Raw genomic sequence first — 27,502 nt, forward strand, 5'->3', positions numbered from 1 at the left:
ACTATGAAAATAGTATGAAATTCCTTTTATAAATCAACAGAAAACGACGTGCAAACAAAGAGATCTTTTTATTGAATTTACAACTCAAATAAAGACCTTCAATGCTGTAATGAAAGCGTAGCAAAAGTAGGAATGTACAAAAGTAGAAATTGCGACCTTGAAACTAAAATAACTTTCACCTTTTTAAGATTCAGTCTTTTGAGACATAGAGAGTACAAATATTTCCATTTCATTTGGATTCATGGCCATCATATGCATCACAACTTGCTTTTAACCTGCAACCAATGGCGCCATCACTTTTCTATTCTTCTGTGAAAATGGCCGCCCCTCCTCCTGGCCTTGTCACGAATAAACTCTGCTTTTCCAGATCGGCTCGGCGGAGGTCTGGAGCATAATATCTCTCCCTCACAGTTTGGAGAAAAGAATCTATCTTGCCGCTGGGTACCATGGAAACCGTGCAGCCTCCCCATCCAGCTCCGGTTAACCTCGACCCAACAGCACCCGCTTGTCTGTGTGGAGAGGAGAGAGATTTCACTTAAACTCCAATTTATTAGACTGAGAGAGTCTCATTAAATACTTTAATAAATTTGCCAGAGAAACAGACATGACTCATTCAGTAAGTCATGTGCTCTGTCATTCTTTGATGTGACAAACTAAGTTTGGCATTGCATGAATCGAAAAAAAAAACAGGATATTAACACATATGAGAGTGAAATATAGTGCGGCGTGTCAAGAATACATTAAATGTAATGTCCAGGGCTTTTACATGGCATAAAATAATGAAAAGAGAAAAGCAAATAATTCAGATTTCCTCGAAATGAGGCACCTTGTCTTCTTAACTACAATGCACCAAAAATATGTATATAAAAATATTTTACATTTTATATATATATATATATATATATATATATTAAAAAAAAATACTTTTACTATATTATTAATTAAATATAAAAAATATTGAATTCTTAATTATGAAGCACAACAATATTATTTTTTCATTTATATTATTAATTATATATTTAAAATATATTATTTGAATTAAAAAATAATTTATTGCTGATATTTGTTGTATTGGCTTTAATTTATGCTAACTTTACAAGTGATTTTTATTAACATATTCAACTAACGAATCCTTAGTTTTCATAACTAAATTTCTTTAGGTAAAACATCCTACACATTCTATATTACAGTAACACAAATTTGGCATTACAAAGTCCTTACCTGTCTTTAAAAAATAAATAAATATATATCGTTTTTTTTCTCTTGATATATACATTCTCAAAATATTCTCAAAATATAACCAAATATGTCATTAGATTGCATTCGGCAGCATTAAAAGCATGGTTTAAAACAGACCCACCCTATAGACTTTTCCCTGTTTCCATATGGTTTAATGTGAAATGCTATCATGACATCACCAGCGGCGAACACTGACTCACAGACATATGTGCACCAGCTGGTCGAGCTCTGTGCAGCTGCACTCATACAGGTCTCTGCAGCTGGCATGGCTCTGGTTCATCAGTTCGCCTAGCTGAGCGACCGCGTTGAGAGGGGCAGAATCGCACACGGCCTTAAACTGCAGTACACGGGCAGCCTCGCCGTACACGTGCTTGGCCCGCTGGTACAACTTAAAGTGGGTTGCTAAGGTAACAGAAAATGAAGAGGATGTCAGTATCACAGTTGGGGTTCTTAGGTCCATCTTGGTGTGCCACTATACAGAATGATACCGTCTTTCAGTGATGTCTCACCATGCTGTGTGTTGGTACTGAGAATGTTTTCACAAAGCTGTTCAGTGCTGATGCCCAGAGTCTTGCAGATCTCCTCTCTGGTGTAGGGCTCAGGGTGCAGCGCATCGTCCACCAGCTCCATCATCTTCTCCAGACTCACCTTCAGCTCGGCCTGCAGCTCCCCCAGTTTCTGTAGCCGATGCCATTCCAGACCTTGTGCCTTAGCCAGCATCTGCAAACAGGACCAAAGATGATGAAAAAAAATACTGACCTAATTCAATACATGTCCTTGGTTGTATTGTGCACGGTTTATGAGTGTTAATCTAAAGGAGAAAAACTGTTCATTAAAACCTTAATCATTTTCTTTTTTGAAACCTTTTTTTTAAGATAATAATAAATATAGTGTATGGTTTTATCATCCAATCACAAAGCATTGCAACTAAAGTCACACAGTCAAAATTCTGTTTCACATAGAAACTAGGAGCGCATTTTTAATTCACATAATGCATTTTATTTATTGGCACCTTTACCAGCACTTGAGGACACCTTACATCTAAAAAACCAGAAATTAATGTACAGATTATGGAGGTTACACACAGTACATTATGAACCTTAAACATCATGCTATTTTTGCTCAAATTTGTTCTGCTGATCCATTTTAATTCCTCTGTCTGAGGTTCTGACCTTTGTGGCAATGCGGCATTCCACCACTCTCATGTTAAAGTGAGATGAAGCGGCCTTGTTCATCTCCACACAGCAGTTTGCGATTACGAACACCGCGCCATGAGGCAGCTGTACATCTGTGGCCCGCAGTGGATTGAACTCTATCAACTTTGCCTGAAAAAAAGACACTTAGTTAGGTCTGAGCAAATAAATCATGGACATATAAACACAATCAAAATGCTTGACACAAGAACAACAATTTTGGCATCATGTATTTTTCGGTTATTGCTGAATGCGTTTGGTTCCTACATGTCATGTGACTGTCTGATCACAAGTTTTAAGTTCAAAAGTATTGATTTTGAGATTCAGGAGAATATCAAGGTAAATTTAAACAAACTGTTCTCCCAAAATTGAAAATTCTGTCAATATTAACTCACCCCTTTTTCCAAATCTGTATATATTTCTTTGTTTTGATGAACACAGAGACAGATATTTGGAAGATTGTAGAAAAGCAAGCCGTTCTGGGCACAATTGACAACCATTGTAATTTTTACCACTATGGAAGTCAATGGTGGTTTGGTTACAAGCATTCTTGCACATTATTTTATCCCTGTTCATCAGAACAAAGACATTTATACAGATTTTGAACAACTTGATGGTGAGTAAATGATAACGGTTTTAACACTTTGCCTTTAACAAACTGCACAACGCACTATATACAAGCAAATACACATGTTTAACAGGCAGATTAAGTTATAAAACTGAAATAAACAGGTCGTACCGTTCCTTCTTCCGCCAGGAAAGAAATCGACTGATCCATCCCTCCACCCTCAGTGCCAATATAACGCTCACACTTGGCACACGTCTCCGCAAGAGTCACCTGCAGAAGTGTGCTTATCATAACCTGTATGGTGAACATATATTTTCTGTGGTTTATGATATGGGGGTCTACCTTAGACAAAGACTTCTGATTGGCTTCCATAGTGACCAGACCGGCGCAGCACACCAGAGCACTGGAGCTGGAAAGACCGGAACTGGCGGGGATGGACCCGTCCACTAGACAACACATCCCTGTCAATGATGCCAGACTCAGGTGCTCCTGAACACAAGGATGGGGTGAAATGTCAGATTTATTGACAACTCATAGAGATGATTTATGTACTTTTATATTCAACGCACCTGAATTCCTTTCACTCCACACAGGAAATAATAGTGCCACTGTGGGTTCTCCTTATCAATCGAGACGCTCTTGGCAGACGTACTGAAACCTCTTTAAGAAAAAGTGTCAAAATAAGATGAATAAGCGTGAATTCAAAGTGGGGTCACTGTGGATAAAACATCCTTGCTTACCTATATTTAGGATCAATGTTGGCCAGTTGGATTGTTTGGGAGTCATTGAGAGAAACAGCAGCAAGGATGTTTTGCTCTATTGCCATGGGCAGGACAGCATAGCCACAATAGTCAATATGTTCTCCTGAAAAGATAAAAATACATATAAAGAAAATACAGTATATAATGGTATTTGGTGCGTTTATAAACTCACCTATTAAGTTCACCCTTCCTGGAGCGTAAGCGTAGAAAAAAGGAGTTTCTCCATATTTCTCATGAAAAGCATCTTTTATTTTCTGCAACCTGACAATAGAAGAGAAAAGCTTAGATATCTTACACTGCAAAAAATGACTTTCTAACTTAGTCTTTTTTTTCTTGTTTTCCGGTTAAAATGTCTACAAATTCTTAAATCAAGATACATTTTCTCGATGAGTAAAATGGCCTAAGAAAATAAGTCTTGTTTTTGGGGAAAAATATGAAATTTCAGTGAATTAGTGCTTTAAACAAGCAAAAAAATCTGCCAATGGGGTAAGAAAAATAATCTTGAATTAAGGTTGACCTTTTTCTTAGTCGCTCAATTCAAGGTTATTTTTCTTACCCCATTGGCAGATTTTTTTGCTTGTTTTTAACAAAAATTCTATGAAATTTCATATATTTTTACTAAAAACAAGATTTATTTTCTTAGTTCCGTATGCTCATCAAGAAAATGCTTCTTGATTCAAGAATTTTTAGACATTTTTACTTGAAAACAAGAAAAAAAGTCTAAGCAAGAAAGTCATTTTTTGCAGTGTATAAATATATACGATACGTGCAAAACGTAACGCAAATCAGTCGTTTCATTATGCACGAAGTTCCCAGAATAGTTCCGAACGCAACTCACCTTTCATTGCCAGCAAACGAAAGCTTAATTTTCGGCGGATTTGTGGACATTATAATGCTTATTTTCCTCGTTTAGCACTATGTGCACAGGCGAACTAAAGCTTCACAAGTGCTGTCAGCTGACTCCCACACCCGGAATCGCGTGCAACAACACGGAAGAAGCACACGGGACTCGCGCAAAGCCATTCATTCGATTCGTACTGACTTCGGTAATACTCGGACGGACTCGAAAGGATTCGGCGCTGCTCGCGCCGTGTGATGTCAGATGTGTTTCCGCGGAGGATTGTGGGAAAGAGTCTCTCTCCGGCCAAAATGTCTGATATGGAAGATGATTTCATGTGCGATGATGAGGAGGATTACGACCTGGTAAGACTGACGGAAATAAACGCAACTGTAAATGTGTTAAATGTACTGCGCGTGCAGCAAAGTGGCGTCGGGAAATTGCGTTTTGGATGTTGCTTGGAGATTTATTTTACAGCTGAGGTGCTTAGCAGGTGGCTAGTTTGCTAACACTGCCAAGAGAAAGTCAACAAATGTGACAGCCTTTTGCATTTCAAGTACATATATGGATATATTAAAAACACTCAATGCAACACTTCACAGACGATGATCTCATTTGTTGTAACTTACAAATCTTTTTTTAGAAACTTAACTTGCAGACTCATGTAAAGTTAGCTAAATTAAATGCTGTAGAGTGACCCTGGGTTTATTTTTGGTAAATCCTTTGGTGTAGTTGAATATTTGTGCGTTAATAAGAAATACTTTTGTGTATATTTAAAGAAAGGTCATTGCCTTGTGTTGTGTAGTAACAAATGTTCATAATGTACGTTCATGCATTTAAGCATGACTGTATTTATCATATTGATTCTTTGTACATGTAATAAATGTCTTGGTGTCCATTGTTTCTAGGAATATTCAGAGGACAGCAACTCTGAACCCAATGTTGATTTGGAGAATCAGTACTACAACTCCAAAGCCCTCAAAGAAGATGATCCTAAAGCAGCCCTGAGCAGCTTTCAGAAGGTTTGAAAGCAATCTTTGTATATTTGGGGTTCATTTTGAAACATTTATGAACGTAATGTTGTTTTGGTTTCTATGCAGGTGCTGGAACTGGAGGGAGAAAAGGGAGAATGGGGCTTTAAAGCACTGAAACAGATGATTAAGATCAACTTCAAACTAGTATGTACATATTATAATGAATGTACTTTGTAAAAAGTAAATATTTCTGGTATTGATGTAGTCAGTAGTTTTATTTAGAATTGTGTATAAACTTTATTTGTTTATTTACGCAGACAAATTTTCCTGAAATGATGAACCGGTACAAACAGCTGTTGACGTACATACGTAGCGCTGTGACAAGAAATTATTCGGAGAAATCTATCAACTCTATTTTAGATTATATTTCAACTTCTAAACAGGTAATTCTTATAACAAATATAATTATAAACTAGAATAAATGTATATTAATATATAAGTAATATAATGTTAAAACTGAAAAAGATACTGTTACTGTTTTTTTACCTTTATTTTCAGATGGACTTGCTACAGGAGTTTTATGAAACCACTTTGGATGCTTTAAAAGATGCCAAAAATGACAGACTTTGGTTTAAAACCAACACCAAGGTTTGTGGGGGGGAAAAATATATATACATATGTATACATACAGCTGAAGAAAGAATTTAGAGAACATTCCAATTTTTCATTTATTAAGGAATTCTAGATTGTAGCCTTTTTTCAGTTCAGTGTTTCATGAATTTCAACAAAATCAAACCTCAGGAAGGACATAAAATCACGATTAGTTATATAAAACTTAGTTTATGAAATGTTCATAAATACATGTACAAATATTACTGTTGTATTGCTTAAAAATGAACATGAAGCTCTTTTCTTTGCAATATTTGAGGTCAAAATTCAGACCATCTTTGCTGTTATTTTGACAAATTTCTCCGATTTTCATTTTCTGCACATATAAATTATTATTTGAAATTTGGGAGAAATATTGTTAGTAGTTCACAGAATGAAATAAAAATTATATATTTACCAAAACACACACCTAGAAATAGTAAACTCAGAAAACTGAAATAATTTTAAAACGGTCTACTAATTCTTTCTGTGGCTTTATACATTTTTTATATAGTTTTTCCCCAAGCCTAACTCATAACCAAACAACCCTAACAGCAGATTTATTATCAGAAACAATGTTATTTATTATTTTTACATTTTATTTATTTACAATTGCAATTATATAGTAAAACTACACAATTAGGAATTGGGTTGTTTTTCTCATAGGTTCTTCTTTCATTTTTAGTACAATAATTAGAATCTGCACTTCCTATAGTGGTACATTTCTGTAATAAAATATTAAGCTTAACTCATAAATATAACTCAAGTTCTAACTAACAGCCTTTAGAAAAGTCTTTATTTCCTATCCAACTATTGGACTACAGGAGTATTGCTAACATTGTCCCTGTGCTTCATATAGTTGGGGAAGTTGTACCTGGAAAGAGATGAATTCGGAAAGCTGCAGAAGATTCTCAGACAGTTGCACCAGTCATGTCAGGTAACAAAACTACTATTTCAAAAACAGTGGTCCTGGGTTAGTGTCTGGTTCCATATCACGACAAATCTGATTGACATTATTCACATCAGACGGATGATGGAGAGGACGACCTGAAGAAAGGCACTCAGCTGCTGGAGATCTACGCTTTGGAAATCCAGATGTATACAGCACAGAAAAACAACAAAAAGCTGAAAGCCCTTTATGAGCAGTCGCTACACATCAAATCAGCCATCCCACATCCACTTATAATGGGAGTCATCAGAGGTTGGTTCTTTATCAACCCATTGAATCTAGCAACTATTAATGATTTTTTAAGATGTATATCAATATGAAAAATTGACATCAACATGTGATTTTCCTCGGTAGAATGTGGTGGTAAAATGCACTTGAGGGAGGGGGAGTTCGAGAAGGCCCATACAGACTTTTTCGAGGCGTTTAAGAACTACGACGAGTCGGGAAGCCCCAGACGAACAACTTGCTTGAAGTATTTGGTCTTGGCCAACATGCTGATGAAATCTGGAATCAATCCGTTTGATTCTCAAGAGGTATAACGTCATAACATCTATTAATCGTGGATAGCTAAATGGTATTTAAGTTGACTACACAAACTGATTCTCTCTGTAATTTAATGACTAGGCGAAACCTTACAAAAATGACCCAGAAATCTTAGCAATGACGAACCTGGTAAGGTAAGTTTGTAGAGCAACAGCTTTTATTTACCTTATCATTTATATACTTTTTTAGCATACATATTTTTATACACTGTAATACTGTTTTTATTATTAACTTGCTTCTAGTGCCTACCAGAATAATGACATCACGGAATTTGAGAAGATCTTAAAGACGAACCACAGCAACATAATGGCCGACCCTTTCATCCGAGAACATATTGAGGGTCAGTTTGCCCGTTTTCGGTGTCGCGCACATTTTATAAACCTCATTACAAATGTGGAAAATCTCACAATGTACTTTGTTTTTCTTCAGAATTGTTACGAAACATAAGAACACAGGTTCTCATCAAATTGATCAAGCCTTACACTAGGATACACATACCTTTTATTTCAAAGGTAAATCATGTCAAACATAATTTGATTTATTTAAATGTTTATGTCCTATTTTTAAACTATTAATTGTTTTCGTTTAGGAATTAAACATTGATGTGGCAGATGTGGAAAGTTTGCTTGTGCAATGCATTTTAGACAAGTAAGTTTAACTTTTTTTGTGGATCATTTTTATTCTGAAGGGGACACGTATCTTATTCGTGTATTTATGTGCATCTTTTCTCAGCACAATCAATGGTAGAATTGACCAGGTTAACCAGCTGTTGGAACTAGATCACCAGAAAAGAGGCGGATCCCGATACACCGCTCTGGACAAATGGACCAATCAGCTGAACACTCTCAACCAGGCCATTGTTAGCAAGCTGGCTTGACATTGACGATCTGGAAAAACAAGTTCACCCATGAGGCAGCTGGTTGACTGAAGGCTGCCAGTGACATTTAATAACTTCAAGCCTTTTTTCCCCATCACTGATTGACATGAAGGGGAGCTTCATTTGGCTAGTTTGTATTTTTACAACTGTAGTCACTTAAGTCAGTTTTAAATATCTTTAACAAAGCAGAAGTTCCCACAGGATGTCTGCTCAACTGGATTGTTGAAGTCTTTAATATAAACGTGTTCCCGATGTGGTCGCATCTTCTATAAACATTTTACTTTAACGGCACCAATTGGCACTTGGTTATGAAACATTTAAAAGGTGTGCCGCGTTCGTTTTTCTTTAATGGGATTTGTGAGGACATGCTGTGTGAAATCGAAGAGTTTATCTGTCTCTGTCACAGTCAGAAAAAAGTTTTATGTTGTGCATAGGATTCAGGTGATGAGTTTAATATAGATGCACCACAGCACAAGCGTATTATAAAATGCAGTCGTTGCTAGAATTCCTCCAGAGAAACATTACAGATCTATTGAAAATGTAATGTCGGCTGAGCTATTCTGTTTCACTTCGAACAACAAAAATAAAAGTTGCATCTGTTGCTTCAGCAGATAATGTGTCTGTTATGATTAACATTTTGTGTATGATGAGCAATGAACTTTTTATTTTGATCACCTGAACATTTCATCAGCATTTTTTTTATTCCTGCAGATCAAATATAACAGTTTAAACTGCCTTTTTGATTTATTGTAGAAAGGATTTTATAATAAGACAAATTTTATAATTGCAAATTTTGTAATTCAAATGCATATACACATAATGGTAACTAACAGTTCTTGGTATTAGAAAAAAAATAATAGATTATAACCGCATGTGTGATAATACACAAGTGTTTTTGAAACACTTTACAAGCTACATTAGTTAATGAACAAACAATGAACAATTATAATAAAGCATTTAATAATCATATTTATCTGTTCTTTGCATCATTTGTCAATAAATATTTCAAAGCAACAGCTGTATCTGTTAACATAGTAAATGCACAATGAACACGAATAAACAATGAACTGTATGTTAATGAATCAGGCTGTAAAGTGTTACTGTGTTTTTATAAGGTATGGTATACAGACAATTTTCAAATAACCTAATACTAACATATGAAATTATCCTAAATAACATTTAAAAATCATTTTTATGGGGTCATCACAAATACGATGTGTTTCAGTTTAAAGAGATTTTTCGTTACCAATGCCTATGCATACAAAATTTTCTATGAAAATAAAAATGACAACAATATCTAAACAACGTGTTTTCTAATAAGAATGGCGTTGAAATAATCCTCTAAACTGTAACCATTGGCGACGCAAAACTCGCGTCACCGTCACGTCGGCCAATCAGAACGCAATAATTTTGCCGCTGTGGAGAGCGCCATGTTTCAACAGACCGTCCCTCAAGAATGGATTTTTCCTCACATATTAGTTATAAACTAACATTTTGAGAGAATTTAACATGTTTTATTACTTTTTCGACCGTACAAATAACCGACGTCATAAAGTGAGCCGTTTATATATTTTCACGCGTGACGCTGCTAATACACTTTCATTCGTGTTGTGTTTTTATGCTAATCAACAATAGCACTGATCCACTAAAGTATTTCTTCTGGAAACACTTTAGATTAGTTTTGCCTTAATGTAGAACGGTGGATCATTTTAAAGACTAAAGGTAAGCAGAGGCTGTTTAAACTCAAATATAACTGTTTTGCATTGAAGCCTGTGATGCTTTTCCTCACATAAAGGATGTCGTGTCTGTTGTTTGCTCTGCAGAAGGATGTCTATAGATTTTGACAGTGCCGCTTTACAGACCCAGCAGGAGGAAGAGGAGTATGATCAGGAGGACTATGCGAGAGAACAAGAGGTACATCTTTAACTACTTTACTTATATATTGTACAACAAACACATCACATACACATCTGTCACTAATAAGGGAGATGACATGTTTCACCATGTACTTTTTTCATACACTTTTTTAAGTATTTTTTACAATGATAAGTTCTATCTATATACATAATCATCCGTGTATAGATAGTTGACATGAGTACAGTATCTCTTAAGCAATATTTTCTATGACAATTAGTATTAGCAGGGATTGTTTAAGACCCTTAAAGTCCACCTGAAAGCAACATTTACCATATTTATTTTGTCATCACATTAGTATTCATACATCCATCCAAGGCAATCGACAAATGTTGTTTTCATAATCTATAATTAAAATCCGCTCTGCTCGGGACTCTTTTTGGGAGAACATCTCATCTGTTAACTCCTCCCCTCCAACTGTCAGTCAGTTGGGCTCCATTTCTGAATGAAACTTCTACTTTTCTATATCCAGTCAATGCACAATAGGAAAACACAAGCCACCAGCTTCATTTTTTTATCTATTTTACTTTGAAAATACGTCAGAATTATATCGAAGTCTTACGTGTCTTCCGGTTTTCAGGTACCTTAAATACTATCTAAATTTTTAGATTCTGATTTGTCAGTCAATGCGTTCTGTGCTCACATTTTACTGTTTTAAGAGTGCCAGTCACCATAAAACAATATTTGACAATTCTCATAAAGCAACGTTCACGGACTATTGCATTGTTGATTATTAATTTTTTTAGCCGATTATAATTTTTTAAAGCCATGTGACCCCATTATCTTTATCTAAAACAATAACCTTCCCTTTTCCTCAAAACAACATCTCTTGGTACTAGATAAGATTATGTATTTTTGTGGTAATATACAATGCGTATGTTTTTTTGTTTTCTCCCTCTGTACTTGTGTTACTCATGTTGTTCTCTGGAAAATCCATCTGTTTTTGTATGCATGATGTATGTCTCGACCTCGAAACTTCCACTTATCTTGAATACTCCAATGACAAAATTTAGTCCCGCCCTAAATTTTGTTAATTCCAGACTATGTTTTACACAAAAATGTCACAATACGGCAAAAACACTAGTGCAACTTCCATTTCATTTTGACTTAACATAACACAATAGACCCATTGGTGATACCATAAGGGATGACAAAACAAAGCGCACACATCAACTGAAAGGATAAAATACTTAACTGACACATTATTTACATATTTTTTTAGTGTTCTTCAAAATGATTAATTCTTCATATCTTCGGCCTCAGAGCTGACTTTGAGTAACAGGAGAATCTTTAACGTCAAATATGAATAACTATGAGAATGTTAAGTTGAACCTTGTGACTGAGTCAAGCACTTAAGATTTGAAGAATTAGTTATTTTTGACGAACACTATAAAAATTGGTAAATAATGTCGTCATTTTAGTTTTGCAATATAGTATATTTTATATTTCCAGTCGATGTGAGTGCTTTGTTTTGTCATCCCTTATGGTAAGTATTATTATGGTATTATTGTGATTGACTCAGTCACAAGGTTCAACTTAACAGTCTTATAGTTATTCATATTTGACGTTAAAGATTCTCCCGTTACTTATTTTGAGGTCATCTAAAGTGAATCCCATCCATCAGCTATTTGTTTTTAAAATCCAGATCTACTCCAATCAGACGCATGTGTTTTCTGACTCAGCCGAATGGTATCTGCTGCATGAATGAACTTTAGCAGCTATTGGTGCACACAAAATGCTGCTAGGTGTGTTTGTTACTACATATAGCCTGTTTCCATTACCCTGCTTCCTATCAAAGCTCTTGACTGCTCTTGAGAAAAGAATTTTGCCCTGAGCTTTTCACTGCTGGAGTAAATAAAACCGCCGTTAGAGTTTTTTCCTAAAACTTTGCATTTAGTTGGATGTATGAGAACTTCTGAATATGAGTGAATGGTGAGTGTATGCTGTGTCTGTCTGTCGTTTCCATCAGCGGAGGAATGTTTCTGCTCCAGTTAACTGAAACATATAGTCTGACCCTGACAATAGGGTGATCTCAGTATGGCCGATCGAGGATGGTTTAGTTCCTCTTTCTTGCTTTCTTTTCTGGAGTTATTCATATGACTCATGCTGCTGAAATACAGCATAACACACAATAGTCCTTCAGTATGTGATTGGGCGCAAGACGTCAGCGCTAGCTGCTGTGTGTTTGTGTAAATGCGGGAAAGCGTTCTGTCCGAGGAAGCGCTTGAGGATGTGAGGGTCATCCGGAAGGACTTATGGAGGGTGAGTTGGACAGATTCTTTTATTAAAAAACTTAGCAAAAAAAGATATAGCTTGTTTGTTTTCATGTATTAAAATAGTGAAGTTGAGAAAAGTCATGTGGTGTTGGGCTCGAGGGCCATGTGGTTTTGTGTGGTTGTGTTATGACAGTGCTTGTGTGACTGTAAGTGGTCGGGTGTGTTTTTATAAACGGTTGCTATGGTTTTCTCTGACCTGCAGTGAATGGTTGCTTCTTCGTGCTCTTTGTTTTGCTTTTCTTGGTTTTGGTTTGTTTTGTAATTTTTAACTGATCATTTTTCTGAACAGTTTAACATCTTATTGCAATGCATCCTTAAAAAATACATACCACAACAATATAATAGAACAGTCACAAAGTAATAAGACCTTGAATATGTTTTTAAACTTGGTTAGAAAAAGGTTACAGTGCAAATATGTCTTTAATTGTGTTGAAGTCAAATGGTGTCTATCTGAGATTTCCTACAAAACGGCTCAATTTATAAATTATTATTATTAGATATTTGGGGCAAGGTAAGTAGACAGAATTATAAGAAGGTAAGAAGTCATATTGCTTAGCCTTTTTGCCATCGAGTGGTGACTTGTATGTTGAATTTACAAATATTTCATGTAGTCATTCAATAAAGAGTACCGCAGAGATGATGTACATTTGTATGCAAAACCCAGAAACATTTTAGCACTTCGGGTTCTATCGTCACAAAGGTTTTTTGAATGGGTTTTTGGTTCAATGTTAAAATAAGGTCTGTGGTTTACAAAACCTCTAAATATTTTCACGTTTAATTCTATGACATAAAACACCAGTTATAACCCGCTCATGATTTTTAAAGCTTTACCTTGTCTTAAAGTCCCTGTAAAAAAAAAAGACAATTCCTATTTTTACATGAAATTTTATTGTAAATAATTTATCAAAGTGGGTCATTCGCTTTTTAAAATTCATGTGCCATCATAATCTTCAAAATGCACTTTCGCCCCAAAGGGAATATCTGATATATTAAAGATGGTTTGGGCGGAGCATCCGTTAACTCCTCCCCTTCAACTGTCAATCCTCTGCCAGTTCCATTTTAAAATGCAACAGCTGTTTTTACACAACCAATAAAATCAGAGTGAAAACTTGCAAGCCACTGCCACTATTTTTCTCATTCGAAATGACATTTTACTTGGAATTGTGTCAAAATTCGGAAGTAAAGATGATCGCAACTTCCAGTTCAAAGTAGGGCTGGGCGAAATATATTTATACTAACAAGTTGCTAAAATCCAGGATTTCCTTTGGCGGGGACATTAAACTTACCAGAGACCATGTTTTTGATAATGTTTGAAAATGCTGTCGGAGGCTTGGGGGTGGTGACGTTGATATTGAGTGACTTCAGTGTAGTCTCTTTATAGCATTGTGTTATCTTTTTACTTTTGGCGATTGCATTTAGGCTTCAAAAGTAACAAATGTTGTGTTACTCTGTTAAGATTATCTTGATGACATGATGTGCAAGTATCATAAACCTTTGTTAATTTCAAAGCTTATTTGCTGCGATCTTTCAAAAGTCTGTGGGAAACATGCTTAGGCTTTCAGTGGAGGGAACCACTGCGGCACTAACTTCCTGGTTGGCCTACAAAACCACGTCATCCCTGCATAAGTCTATGAACTCTTATTGTTTTGGGTCCTTTACATAATAACTTCTGAAATGGTTCTGCTTCCCCTTAGCTTTGGGACTCCATAATTGTTTCACCTTTCACCCCAGAAGGGTGACTCGCATCTAGAATTATAGATTAGATTTGTAGTAATGTTTGTGTTTTTTATATCTTCAGCTCCAGAAGCTCCTGACTGATCTCCCTGATGATATGCTGGAGGACAGTCGTGAATGCTCCTCACCCGAGCTCGACCGCTCGACCTGCAGTCATCAGGGAGATGACAACAGGTATGCAACCCCTTCATCTCAAATACTTGAATCGGGTTTAATAAAGACATATTCATTCTTTTAAATAATATGTTCTTTGTTTCAGAACACGTCATGCTTGGAATGTGCCACAGTGGGAGGATCGAAGACCTTCCCATGAGGGAGTGAGTTTCTGTTTTAAGGTTTCTGTTTAAAGGGGCTATTTTCAATTCTTTTGTTCATTTTATTTCCAGTCCCTTTAATCAAAGGGACACATTTTCTGTTATATGTCCCCTTAGAAGAACTGTACACTATCACAAAGTTTGTTCACTTTTACTGTAAATGTCCTTTGAAGCACTATGAGGAGGATGGTCAAGGATCTTACAATGAAGACAGCTACAGAAGTCACACCTCTCAGACCAAAAGTCACCCTTATCACCTCCAGGCGGGATCAGAACATTTACACCCAGGTTGGAACCAACAAACCAGCGGGAACTACCAGTACCAGAACGGAACTACGCGGGCACGGATGAGTCCTGCGGCACTGACTTCTCTGCTGCAGATGGGGCTGACCAGAACGCGTATCCGCATGATGCTCTTCCAAACGGGGCAGTTTACCATGAAGAAGAGGCCCAAAGCAATGGGTTAAACTATGGAGTGCATGCCAGTGCAAAAAAGCAACTCCAGGTAGATGTCTACAATCTTCACTGTATGAAATATGTGACTGTTTATGTAGCAATGAACAATACTCCCCATTTAAATGTAATTTCATGTATATTGTGGTAGGGCTAGGCGGTATGATGGAATATTCTGTTACCGTGGAATAAAATGTCAACTAAGATTTTTCTATTATGAGCATTTTGCGGAATGTTAATAAGTGGCCGTGGTTGATTCGGCGCACTGGAAATTAGCATTATTCTGAAAAAAACAAGTGAATTAATCGACCCATAACAAATTACGATATTAAACTAAATAATACAGTTGGATTGGAATATATGTTAATTATTAATTTGGCTTAACCCAAGTTGTGTATATATTATAGCTCGTCATTTTTAATTCTGTTCTTTGTTGAAGTGTGTTGCTGGAAACAGACCTGCTGACCACTACAAGGCCAGTTACAACCCACACCAGCCTCCCAACCAACCAAAGATGTTCAATCCTCAAGCAGCCAATCACAATGGCCATTTCGACCAGCTTCAGAGGGACTTCCTGGACTCAACGCAGAGTGAGTTACTCAAGATAATGGAGGATTCTTTGAACAATGAGCTTTCTTATGACTGTATAGTAACTTTGGTGTATATGTGTACGTTGGTCAGAAACATCAGATGGTCAGCAGCTGGCTCAACTGCACATTCTGAACAGAGCTCAGTCCAGACAGATCGAAGAGCTCGAGCAGAAACTGGAGGACTGCAGGAGGAACATGAGATATCTGGAGCATCAGTTTGCCATCGTCAAAGGTCAGAGAAACCATAGTAATATTGCTTAAACACATCTTTGATATTGATTTACTTGTTTGTGTTTCGCACAGTTTATCCAAATATCCAAAATGTCTCATAAAGTGGTTTCTGTAAGAAGCTGTATTATTTACTCGCTGTTCATGTAGATGAGAGGGACGGTCTGGCGATGTCATTGAAGGAGTCCGGTGCTCTTGTCGAGGAGGAAAAAGAAAAAGAGGCTCAGCTGCAGGCCCGAATCAGATCTCTAGAGAAACAAACCCATGCTCTGGTGGAAAGAGAGCAGGAGGTATGATTATGCACCACACAAAATGAGCCAGTCAGAGCTTGTATCTGGAAATCGCTTAATGTATTTGTTCTCCATGTTTTTGTGTGCGTGTAGAGCGTGCAGCAGCAGCGTGCAGCTGAGGTAGCAATGGACAGCATGCAGCAGCAGATGATGGAGCTGTGTGGATCTGAAACGCTGACGCGAGCGCGTGAGCAGCATGACAGAGACATGACAGCCCTCAGGGAACAGCATGAAGCCAAACTGCTGGCACTTCAGCAGAAATTAGATGAACAATCACAGAGCCTGGAGGTGCAGGTCAGTGTCTCATTGTATTCTGGGATGGCAAAACACATTTATGATGTATGCATAATATCCTATCACAGTTTAATATGCGCCATTATGCGCAATATAAGCCATTTATAGCTTAATCGTTTTTTGACCCTACTGATTGTATGACTAAACCAACACCAATGCTATCTGTTTGTCAGACCAAATACAAATGGACAAACATTTTGGAAAGATCTGATTCAACACATTGAAAACATGATTATGTGAAATCAAAAAATTGACCCTATATATGGGTCATTCTCACAAAAAAATTTAGTTATAAAACATAATTTAGGAACAAAAATAATCATACATCAACATAATTCTGTTCTTTACCTTGCACAAAGCATTATTTTAACATAGGAATGAATTATGTATTCTATTGCTTTTTCTGCTAAAATTCTCATTACCGTAAAATGTCCTGATTTGTCAGAGTGCATTATAAAACAATGTGGAAAAACTATGGGATGTTTTACTAGATGTTCTCAAATGACAAAAATGACCAAAAAATCATAGACCGAATATTCGTGCATTATAAAAATAGTGAAAAAAGTGTTCATTTTTAAAGCACTGTTTACACACACTCATACACATACATACACACACACGCAGATATTTACATTAAAGATGGGATAACACACGCAGTTTCTGCCAATCTTATATTAATCTTGAGTACCTATACAGTAGTATTGTATACGTCGTATCTTCGAAGAGTATTTAGTTTGATGAAATTAATAAATAATAAATAAGTTTGCTGATGTAAGTATTTTTAAGAAAATCATGTTTGACCTCTTAAAACCAAGATTTCGTGAGAATATATTATATTTGTGTTGAGACTGTATGGTCTCTCATCATTTGTAACCATGAATTATTCCTTGATCCTGATCCGGAGCCTGACCGGCACATAATAATGACAGTGTGACTAATACAGAGTGTTGCAGTAAACCCGGTTTGGGTGATAATATCATACTGCCGCAGGGATTTGACCGTGTGTGTTTGACAGGCTGAAGCTGGCAAGCGTCTGCTGGATCAGGTCAGACAGCTGGAGCGTCAGAGAGAAGAAGATCAGATGGACAGAGCTTCAGTCATCAACACCCTCACACAGCGACTGGAGGAGAGCCAGCAGCAATGTGCCAAACTGCTTCACACTGGTGCGTCTCATGCTATCTGCTACTGTTTATTTGTGTACTCCGCTCGTCTGACTGCTCGTGTCTCATGGGTAATGTCACCAGCCAATACATTGCTTCACTTGTCATTAAAACTGCCAAAAGGAACACTTCACCTATAAATATTCATCAAAGCATCTTGTTTCTGTAGGCTCTGTGCAGGAGGTGAGCCAGTTACAGATGAAGCTACAGCAGGCCCTGTCCTCCCGTTCTATCAGTGAAGATATCAACAAAGCTCTGCAGGTTGGGAAACCCTCTGTTCATCTTAAAGCAGCCCATAATATTCAGACTGTTACAGTTTGGGTTCTTTTAACAGGAAGACTTAACTGAGCTGAAGGAGCAGATCAATCTGTACGAGTCTGCGGTTAAACACGGAGCTCTTTCCATTGAGTCTAATGGAGACTGGGAGAACCAGCTGTCTGAGTCTTGCATCGATCTTGGGATCAAAAAGTCCAGGTGGCGAAATGGACGAATCCACAGGTTGTAACATGTTGTAAAAGTATTGCACAACTCTTGAGAAAGTTATATTATTAAAGTCACTATAAAAACTTTTTTCAGTACCCCTCACATAGCAGATGTGGGAGACTCCGGCCTGCTGAAGGACGATGTGGTGCGAGGGCTGAAGAGCGAGTTACAGCGCTGCCTGAGTCACCTAAAGAGCAAAAGACTGAAGATCTCAGAGCTGCAGGAGGAACTAAAGAGTTCACAGACCAAAACAGAGGGCTTGCAGACGCAGCTAGACCAAGCTGAGAAGACCGCAAGAGACTCGAAGGTTAAAACACAGAGCGATAGCTTGTTTGTATTGTTTGCTTAGTAGATCCTAGTTGTTAAAAAGGCTGTAAACTGCAGGTTAGGGAGAGCAGCTTGGAGAAACACTTGAAATCGTCTGGATTGGGCGCCGCCCCTCAGAAAGAGCTTGTCCGACTGCAGGAGGAACGGCAAGTCCTGCAGGACAGAGTAGAGGTCAGAAACTTTGGTATACAGTATTATACCCACTTTATACAGTCCAAAAAAAGGTTTATGTTTGAACGCGTCCAGCGCTCTGATACGTGTTTGTTGAAGTTGTTTGTGAACGCAGGCTCTGGAGAAGAGGAACCAGGAGCTGAAGCAGAGTGAGGAAAAGGTGAAAACCGCTAATTTTGAGCTCTGCACCAAGATGAGAGAGATGATCCAAGAGCTGGACCAGGAGAAACAGGAAGCAGCGGAGAGGTGAGAGCTAGAACATAGGGCTGTTTAACAATTAATCACTATTAATGGCATCCAGAAATAAACGTTTGTGTTTACATAATATATGTGTGTACTGTGCATCTTAATTTTGTATTTATAAACACATATGTAGACTGATGTATATATTTAGGAAATATTTGCATGTGTAGAATACATATATATATATATATAAATACAATTTATTTTAGTTTATATATACAAAATTGATATGCACTGCACAGCACACAGACACATATTATGTAAACACAAACTTTTATTTCTGGAATAAATTATATATATTTTTCTTAAAATTTTATTTTTCTGAAATATAAACATAATTTATTTTAGTTTACATATACAAAGTTAATATGCACAGCACACAGACACACATTATGTAAACACAAACTTTTATTTCTGGATGCTGCTGCCAATCCAGACAAATCCAAATGATTCTGGATGTCTTACTAGAACATTAGCTTTGCTGCAATAATTAGCCAAATAGGTCAGTTATACAGTGATACTATTGTCAACAGATGTTATTCAGAAGTATTTGAGTGTGTGTGTGTGCGCATGTGTGTTTAGGTATGACAGGACTCAGCAGCAGTACAGGGATGACGTGGTGAATCGTGTGCAGGCAGAGCTCGCAGAAGAGCACACGGCTCATGTGGAGCAGCTCATCAGCCAACATCAGCAACAAATCCAGCAGCTAGAGTACGACACTTCATCTTTAAATCACAACAACTTGAGTTACTTCCATTAGAACAGATGTGATCGTCTCCACAGGTCAAAGCTGTCTGACCTCAGTCAGGAGATGTTGGCCGTGCAGGAGTGCTACATATCGGTTTGTAAAGAGAAAGACAAATTGGATGAAAATCTGCAGAGAGAGATTGACGAAGAGAGACGATTGAGAGAGGATGAGGTAAGAACTGTACTTGGTTGGTTTTAACTTCGTAATCCTAAGCGACACCTAAACAGATTTGAAAATCACACTTCCATCGGCTCTTAAATATATTTTGGTCTTTTTATGGCTTTATTGTACAGGACACTATATAGAGATGTGTTTGTCTGGTTCTTGTAGCTAAAAAGAAGAGAGGAGAGCGACTGTGCTCTGGAGAGACTAGAGTCCCAGCATCAGGAGGACGTGACACAACTCAAAGCCCGGTGGAAGACAGAAACACAAGCTGAGGTTGAGCAGCTGGTTCAAAAGCAGCTGGAAAGCGCCAGACAGAACTGGCAGCGCGAGTGCGAGACGGTAAATGATGACTGGTCTCCTTTAGACTCAATGCCAAAGCCTGTGTGATCTCATAAAACATCACTGTTTACTTTATCAATTTATGAAAATTTCGGACTGCCTCTTTGTTAGTTGGAGAAATGCTGGGCTCAGAAGCTACAGAGAGCTCAGGAGGAGATCGTGAAGCTCAAAAAGGCAGACGCTTGTGAGGGAGGGTGTCAGACCAGCTTTCTGGAGACCACCACGCAGATGATTTCACCAGACGAGCTGGAGATCAGACTCAGCGATCAGAGAGAGACACTGCAGCAGGAAGCTGCGACCGCTCAGGCCAGAGTGTTGGATGAGGCTGTGAAACGCACTCAGAGAGAACTGCAGCAGAAACACACTGATGGCCTCGCAATAAAGGTATGAGGCATCGTGATGAAAAGGCCTCTGTAAAAAACAAAGGTCTGGCTGATATGGTATAACAGATAAGATGTCTCGTCTTAGGTTGAAGGTGCAATATCACGGGCTCGCTCTAGATGGCTCCAAGACTTAACCTCTTTACCGGAATACAAAAGCAGCTTGCAAACAGAGAAAGATGAATGGGAGAGGCAACACGAGAAACGGGTTCAAGAACAGGTATGCTTTGTACATCTTGCAAAACCTGATTGAATAAGCAACGGTCAAAGCTTTGTAAAATGTCCTGTGTGTGCACATTAAAGGGTTAGTTCACCAAAAAAAATACAATTTATTTACCCTCATGTTGTTTAAAACCTGTATATGGCACAAAAAATACATTTTGAGAAATGTCTCGATACAATGGATGGTCGATCGGGGTCAATGTTGTTTGGCTATCCACATTCTTCAAAATATCTTGTGGTTCTGCAGAAGACAGAAAGTCATACATGTTTGAAATGATATGAAAGTGAATATATTTTTAAATAATTAATTTTTGGGTGAACTGTCACCTATTTGTGTATTCATGTGCCGGCTTTTGTGAACTCATGTGAACACAGTCACGTGTGCAAAGGTCACAATGTTTTATTGTTTTATATTTAACTTCACAAGAGACAGTCAGTGTCACCTTGTAACAGAATTTAAACCTTGTATTAATACCGGCCATATCCCTTATCTTCAATTTCCAACTTAATATTAAATGGCAAGATCCTGTAATACTTTATAACTTGTTCACAGATTGCACAAAAAAATCTTCCTTTTTTTATTTGCGTTATTCAGTGTTTTTCTTCACTATATCTTGGTATGTTTGTTGATGTTTATCCTATTCCTGTTTTGTTGTGGCTGTGTTGCTTTTGTAATTTAATTTAAAATGGTTAATTAAAACATTTATAAATAAAGGTTAAAAAATATATATAATAAATATATTTCGCTAAAGTATAAAGGTCAATTGATGTTTAACAAGAACAAATACACAAAATGAACCATTTTGCTTATGTGAGCTTTGCCATAGAAATAATCCATTTCTTTTTAATCTTGTAATTACAATACTTCCGAATGACTTCGAGGTTCCCCTTACATGGAATTAGCCGTGTTGTTTCTAAAGTAGCCCTAAATGGACAAACTGCTCTACAAAGCGCATTTCGTTAATACTTTATCTCCTTCGGTAAAGAAGCGAAAAAGTGACGACATCTTAGTTCTTTGTCAGCTGCCGTAGTGCTTCAAAATGGAGGGGTGAGCGGTGGAGTGAGCCGTTGGTTGCAATTCACAACCTCACCACTAGATGCCACTAAAATCTCCACATTGTTCCTTCAACTCAAAAAGATTTCAAACAAATAATTGTATTAAACCGAGGCGTTCAACTCTCTCTCGTGATATCTCAGGTGTCTGCAGCAGTGAAGAATGTGGAGGATGAGTGGCAGGAGAAACTCTGTACCAAATGCACCGAGCTGGAGGAGTGTAACAGGAGAAACCAAGAGCTTCTGGAGGAGGTGCTCATCCTCAGCACTCTACAGGAGGGTTCAGGACAGGAGCAGGCCGCTCTCATCAAAGCAGAGATGGCAGCGGCAAGAGATGTTTGGATGAGGGACAAGCAAGAGGAGATTTCCCGTCTTAGAGCAGAGCTTCAGAAAGAGCACAAACACAAACTTCAAGTCGTGCTGGAGCAAAACCTCAAACTGAGAAACGTTGAGCTGCAGGAGACCCTCAGGGAGAAGGAACAGGACTGGAGGAGCCAGCAGGAGATCAGGTTAATAATCATCATCCTGAATAGAGAAATGTTTGTGAGAGTAAATGATTCATGTTTTAGCTTAATTAATGATCGATTTTTGAAAACTCAATGCATTACTTGAGGGTGAGATGTTTTTAATTGGGCCATTGCGAACACAAAGCTCTACCAATTGAACCAAAGAAACACATCACTTGTACTTGTATTTGTGTATAAATATTAAGTCACTAATAAACGCAAATTAAACATTAAAAAGATTATTAAATATTAAATGTAGGCATTAGCAGACGCTGTCTTCCAAAGCAAGCACTAAAATGTACATAGGTAGTTTGTTAGATAGGATGCTTTACAGATCTGTTATATTGCAGACTGCATGAGGAGACACGGCGGGTGCAGGAGGAGGTGCTCTCTGATCTAAAGGGGGTGTTGCTGGAGGGCTTTGAGGGGAGGAACAGCGAACAGACGTCCAGCAGCGTAACAGGAACCATCAGATCCAGACTGTGGCAGATCTGCAGAGAAACACTCAGTCAAACAGTCCACCAGGCCAAACAGGAATGGAAGAAGGTACACAAATGTGTAATTACAATCCAAACATAAGACAGTCATCACATTTATACTGTCTCTGTATTCTCAGGGTGAAGACTGATAGATATAATGAATGTTTTTTTGGTTCTTGCCCACCATAGAGCAGTGAAGATAAGCTGAGATGTGTGCTGAAGGAGACCCAGGAGCGACATGAAGCTGAGATCTGTAAGATCCACAGCACTTAAATATCACCCCTCTAAAACGTCTGGAATCTGTGAAATCGTCTCACTCTTTCTCCTTCTCTCACAGCAGGTTTAATGGCTCGGTGGAAACAGGGCCCGTGCACCAGCACTGAATGTGCAGAGTCTCTGGCGAAGCTCCAGAAAAGGAATCAAGATCTTCAGAGGCATCTCCAAAAGGCCTGCCGACACCTTCAGAGGGCCACGCGAGAACACAAGAGCACCCTTCAGAAGATGAAAGGCTAGTGATATCGAATCTTTAATGGGTCACATGAATCTAAGGAATAGAATATTCTTGATATTGCATGAGTAGCATACACATGTGGAGGACCACAATTTTTTCACACATTAAAATGTAATTAATGACGATTTATTTGTATTCAATCAGACGAGCATGAGGAAGCCCTGCAGAAACTACAGAAGAGTCACAACAGAGCTCTCGGTGAACTCCAACAAGCCTCAGATGCAGAAGCACAGTCGAGGTTTGTAGATGTTGTAGAGGTCTCTCTGCACTGTAACATTTTCTCAGATATTCCTAATGTTCTTCATAAATGTGATACAACAGTGCAGTGAACCGGAGGAATCTTCAAGCGGGTCTTGAGGAGATGAAGGATCAGTACACACAGGCTGTGGAGAAGATAAAAGGTGATGTTTGTTTGGATACTGATACTAGTATTGTAAATGCCACCGATGCCATATTAAAATCTGGTATCGGTATCGGCAAGGACTTGAATCCATGTACCGATCCGATATTCTAGCTTAACTTAATGCTGCAAATGGTAGCGGCTTTTTGCTGTTCAGACTGCAAAAAAGTTGTGCTGTGAAGAAGAAATGAAAACGTGCTAGGGATGTACACGAATATTCGATCCGCAATAATTGAGTAAATCGAGAAAATGGAAACAAAATATGGTCCAAAGGACAATTCACTGCAGAAAATTAAACGGAACTCTCTGGAAAGTTTGTGTTGACCGATAAACACCCTTGAGCAACCATCGGTCCATGGCCATTACATTATAGGTGGGTGTGTTGTGTAGCGCAATATGGTCTGTGGGAAATAACGCATCATTTTATTTAGCTGGGGTGAGGTCAGATAAGGTCTACATAAAAAACGATAACATTTGAGCCGCATGAATGCTTTTGAATGTTGCGTTGCAGAGATGGTACAGATGTACCCACACACATCTACGATCACTCTTGGCACGTGCGCAGAAGCTATTGCATACGTCATGTAACCCCACCTCCAGAAACACAGGGGTTTTGGATTGTTCGTTTCTTAACGTTTTCACGCTTTGTTTTACCCCAAAACGCAGAACGAAAGCGCAATTCGCCTGGACTATGCCGAGCCCTTTATTCGCATAGTATTCAAGAAATATGTATATTTATATTTTTCATAAGAATAAAAAGCTGCATCACTACAGGGTTAGAATTGTCACGTCTTATTTAACGCTTCTTCACTTCATCTGTTATGACTTTAGAAAGTCATAGAAATTATTTATTTTCTGTATATTATACTGTCAGATCGCAAGCTAGTTTAAATAGTATTTTAAGTTCACACACGGCGGCCTGATGGATCGCGTCTTATCAGTTCACATCACCATATTAAAATGTTTTAAAAACTGGTGAACCACAGAATTTGTAAACATTATTGATATATAAGTTGGTATAAAAATACCAACGTAATATTAAAAGATTATATGCACATTCGTGTACTACCATGTTCAGAGCGGTTGTTCGTTCGTCAGAAATATATTAGGCTAACTAATGCTGATTTCAATAACTTGAAACATTAAAATGTACATTCACTGAAACTAAGGTTAATAAAATTGGCCTTGGCATAAGACTGGTAACTTTCTACGTAACTGAAGCCGGTATTTTCCTCCTAAGAACTTCGAATAGGATGGTCACCTTCAAATTAAAGGCTGTAAATAAATTTGCAATGGTATTTTTTTTAAACGCGCTGTAATTCCTTATTTTGGCTTTCAACATTATAAAAATGATTGTTTTAAAATGTAAAGTAGAAACAACTTGAATTCCATGTAAGGGGACCCGCGGTGTATGTAGATAGAAATGGCTCATCTAATAATCCAAAAAATATAACGCTTCATTATGTAAGGTCTTTATACACCTGTGAACACATAGTTATGTGTGTTATATTGCATTTCTGTCAAGAGATCCTCATTTGTCAAAAATACACATTGGACCTTTAACTTTATTACTTCTAACTGAACTACTTTAAGTGTATATGTTTTACGAAAATTCATTTTATTGAATGTTTTTGATGACGGTGCTGCAGGTGACATGCTGCGATACCTTCAGGAGACTAAGGAGCGATCGGCTGATCTGATCAGGGCCGAGGTCATGAGGGAGAGACAGGACACCGCCAGGAAGATGCGCAGGTATTACCTCACCTGTGTGCAGGAGCTGCTTGAAGATGAAGGCCACACCACAGGGTATGAAAGCGATTCTGCTCTTATTAGTCTGTTTTGGTAAATACATTTACACGTTGCACACACACAATATTCAACGCTATATCTTCTGCAGTGCAGAGAAGAAAATTATCAGCGCTGCTAGTAAACTGGCCTCTATGGCCAAAGTTCTGGAGACCCCTGTACCCAAACGCAAGCTTTTAAAAGCCCAGCACTCTCAAGGTAATGCATAAAGTTGATTATTTTTATCATAGTATTATGTCTTTAGCTTTTTGTTACACTAAGTATGGATATATATTTTTTTCTTTTATGCATGCTTAGGTGAATCAGCCAAATCAGACGGTAACACAACTGATTCTCAGGCTCAAGTTCTGGGTGCTGCCTCACATGGAGCTGAAGTTCATGTTAGAAGAAAGGACCAAAAGATTTACAACCTAACTGAGACCATCTATACAGCCAAACAGAAAAGCGTCAAATCAAAATATAAGGACTTCGAACCCGATTTCCTCAAGTCTGGGATGTTGTATGATTCTAAGGACCCCGGGATGACACCTCATATACCTCACACTTCCCAAAAATGCACACAGAGTGGATTAGGCATCTGTTCCAATGTTACTGACGATAGCATTTTTAAAAGCAATGACAGGACGACTAATGTTACTTTAAGAAAGCATAGCAGGGAGAAGTTTATGGAGGGTTTTCTGATAGAAGAACCGCCTGTCCGGGATGAAGGTCAGAGCGATTGGAGTTTAACCAGTATCGGATGTAATTTTGTAAACAAGGTTCAGCTGACATCATCGTACCCTGAGCCAGGCAAGCCATTCTTAATAAATGACCCTTTATTGGGTGGTTTGAAATTGGGAAGCTCCATTGGTGAAAGTTCTGATATCACACTTTACAAAGAGATTGTTCCACCTTTTTACTCAAAAGTTGGAGATGGCAGAGCAAATAAACACAGAGAATCAATTCCTGGATCAGAAGATGATGTGCTTAAATCATGTCCCATGAGTTTGTTTTCAGAGTTGAAAGTGCGTCAACATGACAGTGGGTTCGACAGTCCATTGGCACGGCATCAGAAGTAAAATTGTGACACTTTTTGGGTGTCCCATTGCCTTCATAGAATTGTGTATGTAAGGGTTTATTGCACCCAGGTAACCTTAAGCAATGTTTTTTTACTTGTTTTAGCCAAAAGTGTCTTTTTGTACATTTTTAGCAGTTCCACTGTCAATGCATAAATTTATGTTTGTATTTAATAAAAAAATAACTTAAGCTTGCATTAAGTTATCTGCTTTCACATCTTGCTACTAGTTAAATGGAAACATACAGTTTCGTCAAGGTACAGCATGCACTAGAAAACACAAGGTGTAGAACAGATAAACAACCTGTCAACCATTTACTAAATTTGAAAGTTTGATGTTCTAGATTTATACTGTTAATATCTATCTATCTTCAAGCAACCTCTGTACAGCCAGTCAAAGTTCAAGACCAGCGAGGGAGAGATGAACCATTCATAAAACTAGAACATTTGAAGATGCATTTGGCACGTTTCATGATGTCAAATTCAGACCCACCGCACTTTTCACAATTTTGCATTCTTCCAGCGAAGCTTTTCATAAAACATGTTTTTGTGTGAGAGTATAGTGTAGAGAAATATATAGTCAAAAAGAATTTGGAAAATGTTTTAAGATTTTAAAAGCGATTTAAAATAATATGTATTATTGTACTTTTTATTGTTTGTTTATTTATGTTATATAACATGGATTTTAAATTGGTCTGTTTTTTATCCATTAAGATTTGTTATATTTGACTACATTTAAAAACATGAACTAAACCATTTTAAATATGACTCC

The 27,502-nt window shown here is 37.7% G+C and overlaps 3 protein-coding genes across 4 annotated transcripts in view; 2 read left to right on the forward strand and 1 right to left on the reverse strand.

Moving 5' to 3' along the window:
- Positions 1-49: 49 nt before the first annotated feature.
- The window catches only part of galk2 (galactokinase 2), a 32,719-nt gene continuing 5,266 nt past the window's right edge, over positions 50-27,502 (reverse strand). The window contains exons 1-10 of one of the 2 annotated variants that reach the window (XM_056739247.1): positions 4,600-4,734; positions 3,934-4,022; positions 3,741-3,864; positions 3,570-3,660; positions 3,343-3,489; positions 3,172-3,270; positions 2,412-2,564; positions 1,749-1,959; positions 1,440-1,641; positions 50-509 (exon numbers count right to left, since the gene is read on the reverse strand). In XM_056739247.1, the coding sequence (XP_056595225.1) occupies positions 302-509; positions 1,440-1,641; positions 1,749-1,959; positions 2,412-2,564; positions 3,172-3,270; positions 3,343-3,489; positions 3,570-3,660; positions 3,741-3,864; positions 3,934-4,022; positions 4,600-4,649 (1,374 nt within the window). In that variant the 5' untranslated portion in view covers positions 4,650-4,734 and the 3' untranslated portion in view covers positions 50-301. Of the gene's footprint in view, positions 510-1,439; positions 1,642-1,748; positions 1,960-2,411; positions 2,565-3,171; positions 3,271-3,342; positions 3,490-3,569; positions 3,661-3,740; positions 3,865-3,933; positions 4,023-4,599; positions 4,735-27,502 lie in introns of those variants that run through there. The other variant, XM_056739248.1, reaches the window with a different exon arrangement.
- On the forward strand, positions 4,840-9,672 carry cops2 (COP9 signalosome subunit 2). Its single transcript, XM_056739246.1, has 13 exons — positions 4,840-4,964; positions 5,508-5,621; positions 5,700-5,777; positions 5,891-6,016; positions 6,132-6,221; positions 7,081-7,158; positions 7,248-7,422; positions 7,525-7,703; positions 7,795-7,847; positions 7,956-8,053; positions 8,143-8,225; positions 8,303-8,361; positions 8,446-9,672. The coding sequence occupies exons 1-13, from the start codon at positions 4,857-4,859 to the stop codon at positions 8,588-8,590; spliced, it is 1,386 nt and encodes a 461-aa protein (XP_056595224.1). The 5' UTR covers positions 4,840-4,856; the 3' UTR covers positions 8,591-9,672.
- On the forward strand, positions 9,779-26,926 carry cep152 (centrosomal protein 152). The gene is given in 30 exon segments (XM_056739239.1): positions 9,779-10,312; positions 10,414-10,504; positions 14,579-14,688; positions 14,774-14,831; positions 15,002-15,161; positions 15,164-15,333; positions 15,721-15,871; positions 15,963-16,103; positions 16,250-16,389; positions 16,483-16,683; positions 17,699-17,846; positions 18,013-18,104; positions 18,178-18,341; positions 18,420-18,633; positions 18,711-18,824; positions 18,940-19,070; positions 19,650-19,778; positions 19,851-19,986; positions 20,146-20,319; positions 20,431-20,703; positions 20,788-20,919; positions 22,119-22,483; positions 22,831-23,026; positions 23,149-23,212; positions 23,297-23,467; positions 23,615-23,708; positions 23,792-23,871; positions 25,520-25,676; positions 25,768-25,874; positions 25,974-26,926. Coding segments are annotated over 29 exon segments (4,920 nt in total). The 5' UTR covers positions 9,779-10,312; positions 10,414-10,417; the 3' UTR covers positions 26,735-26,926.

Source organism: Triplophysa dalaica, chromosome 24 (assembly GCF_015846415.1).
Source record: "Triplophysa dalaica isolate WHDGS20190420 chromosome 24, ASM1584641v1, whole genome shotgun sequence".
NCBI lineage: Eukaryota > Metazoa > Chordata > Actinopteri > Cypriniformes > Nemacheilidae > Triplophysa > Triplophysa dalaica.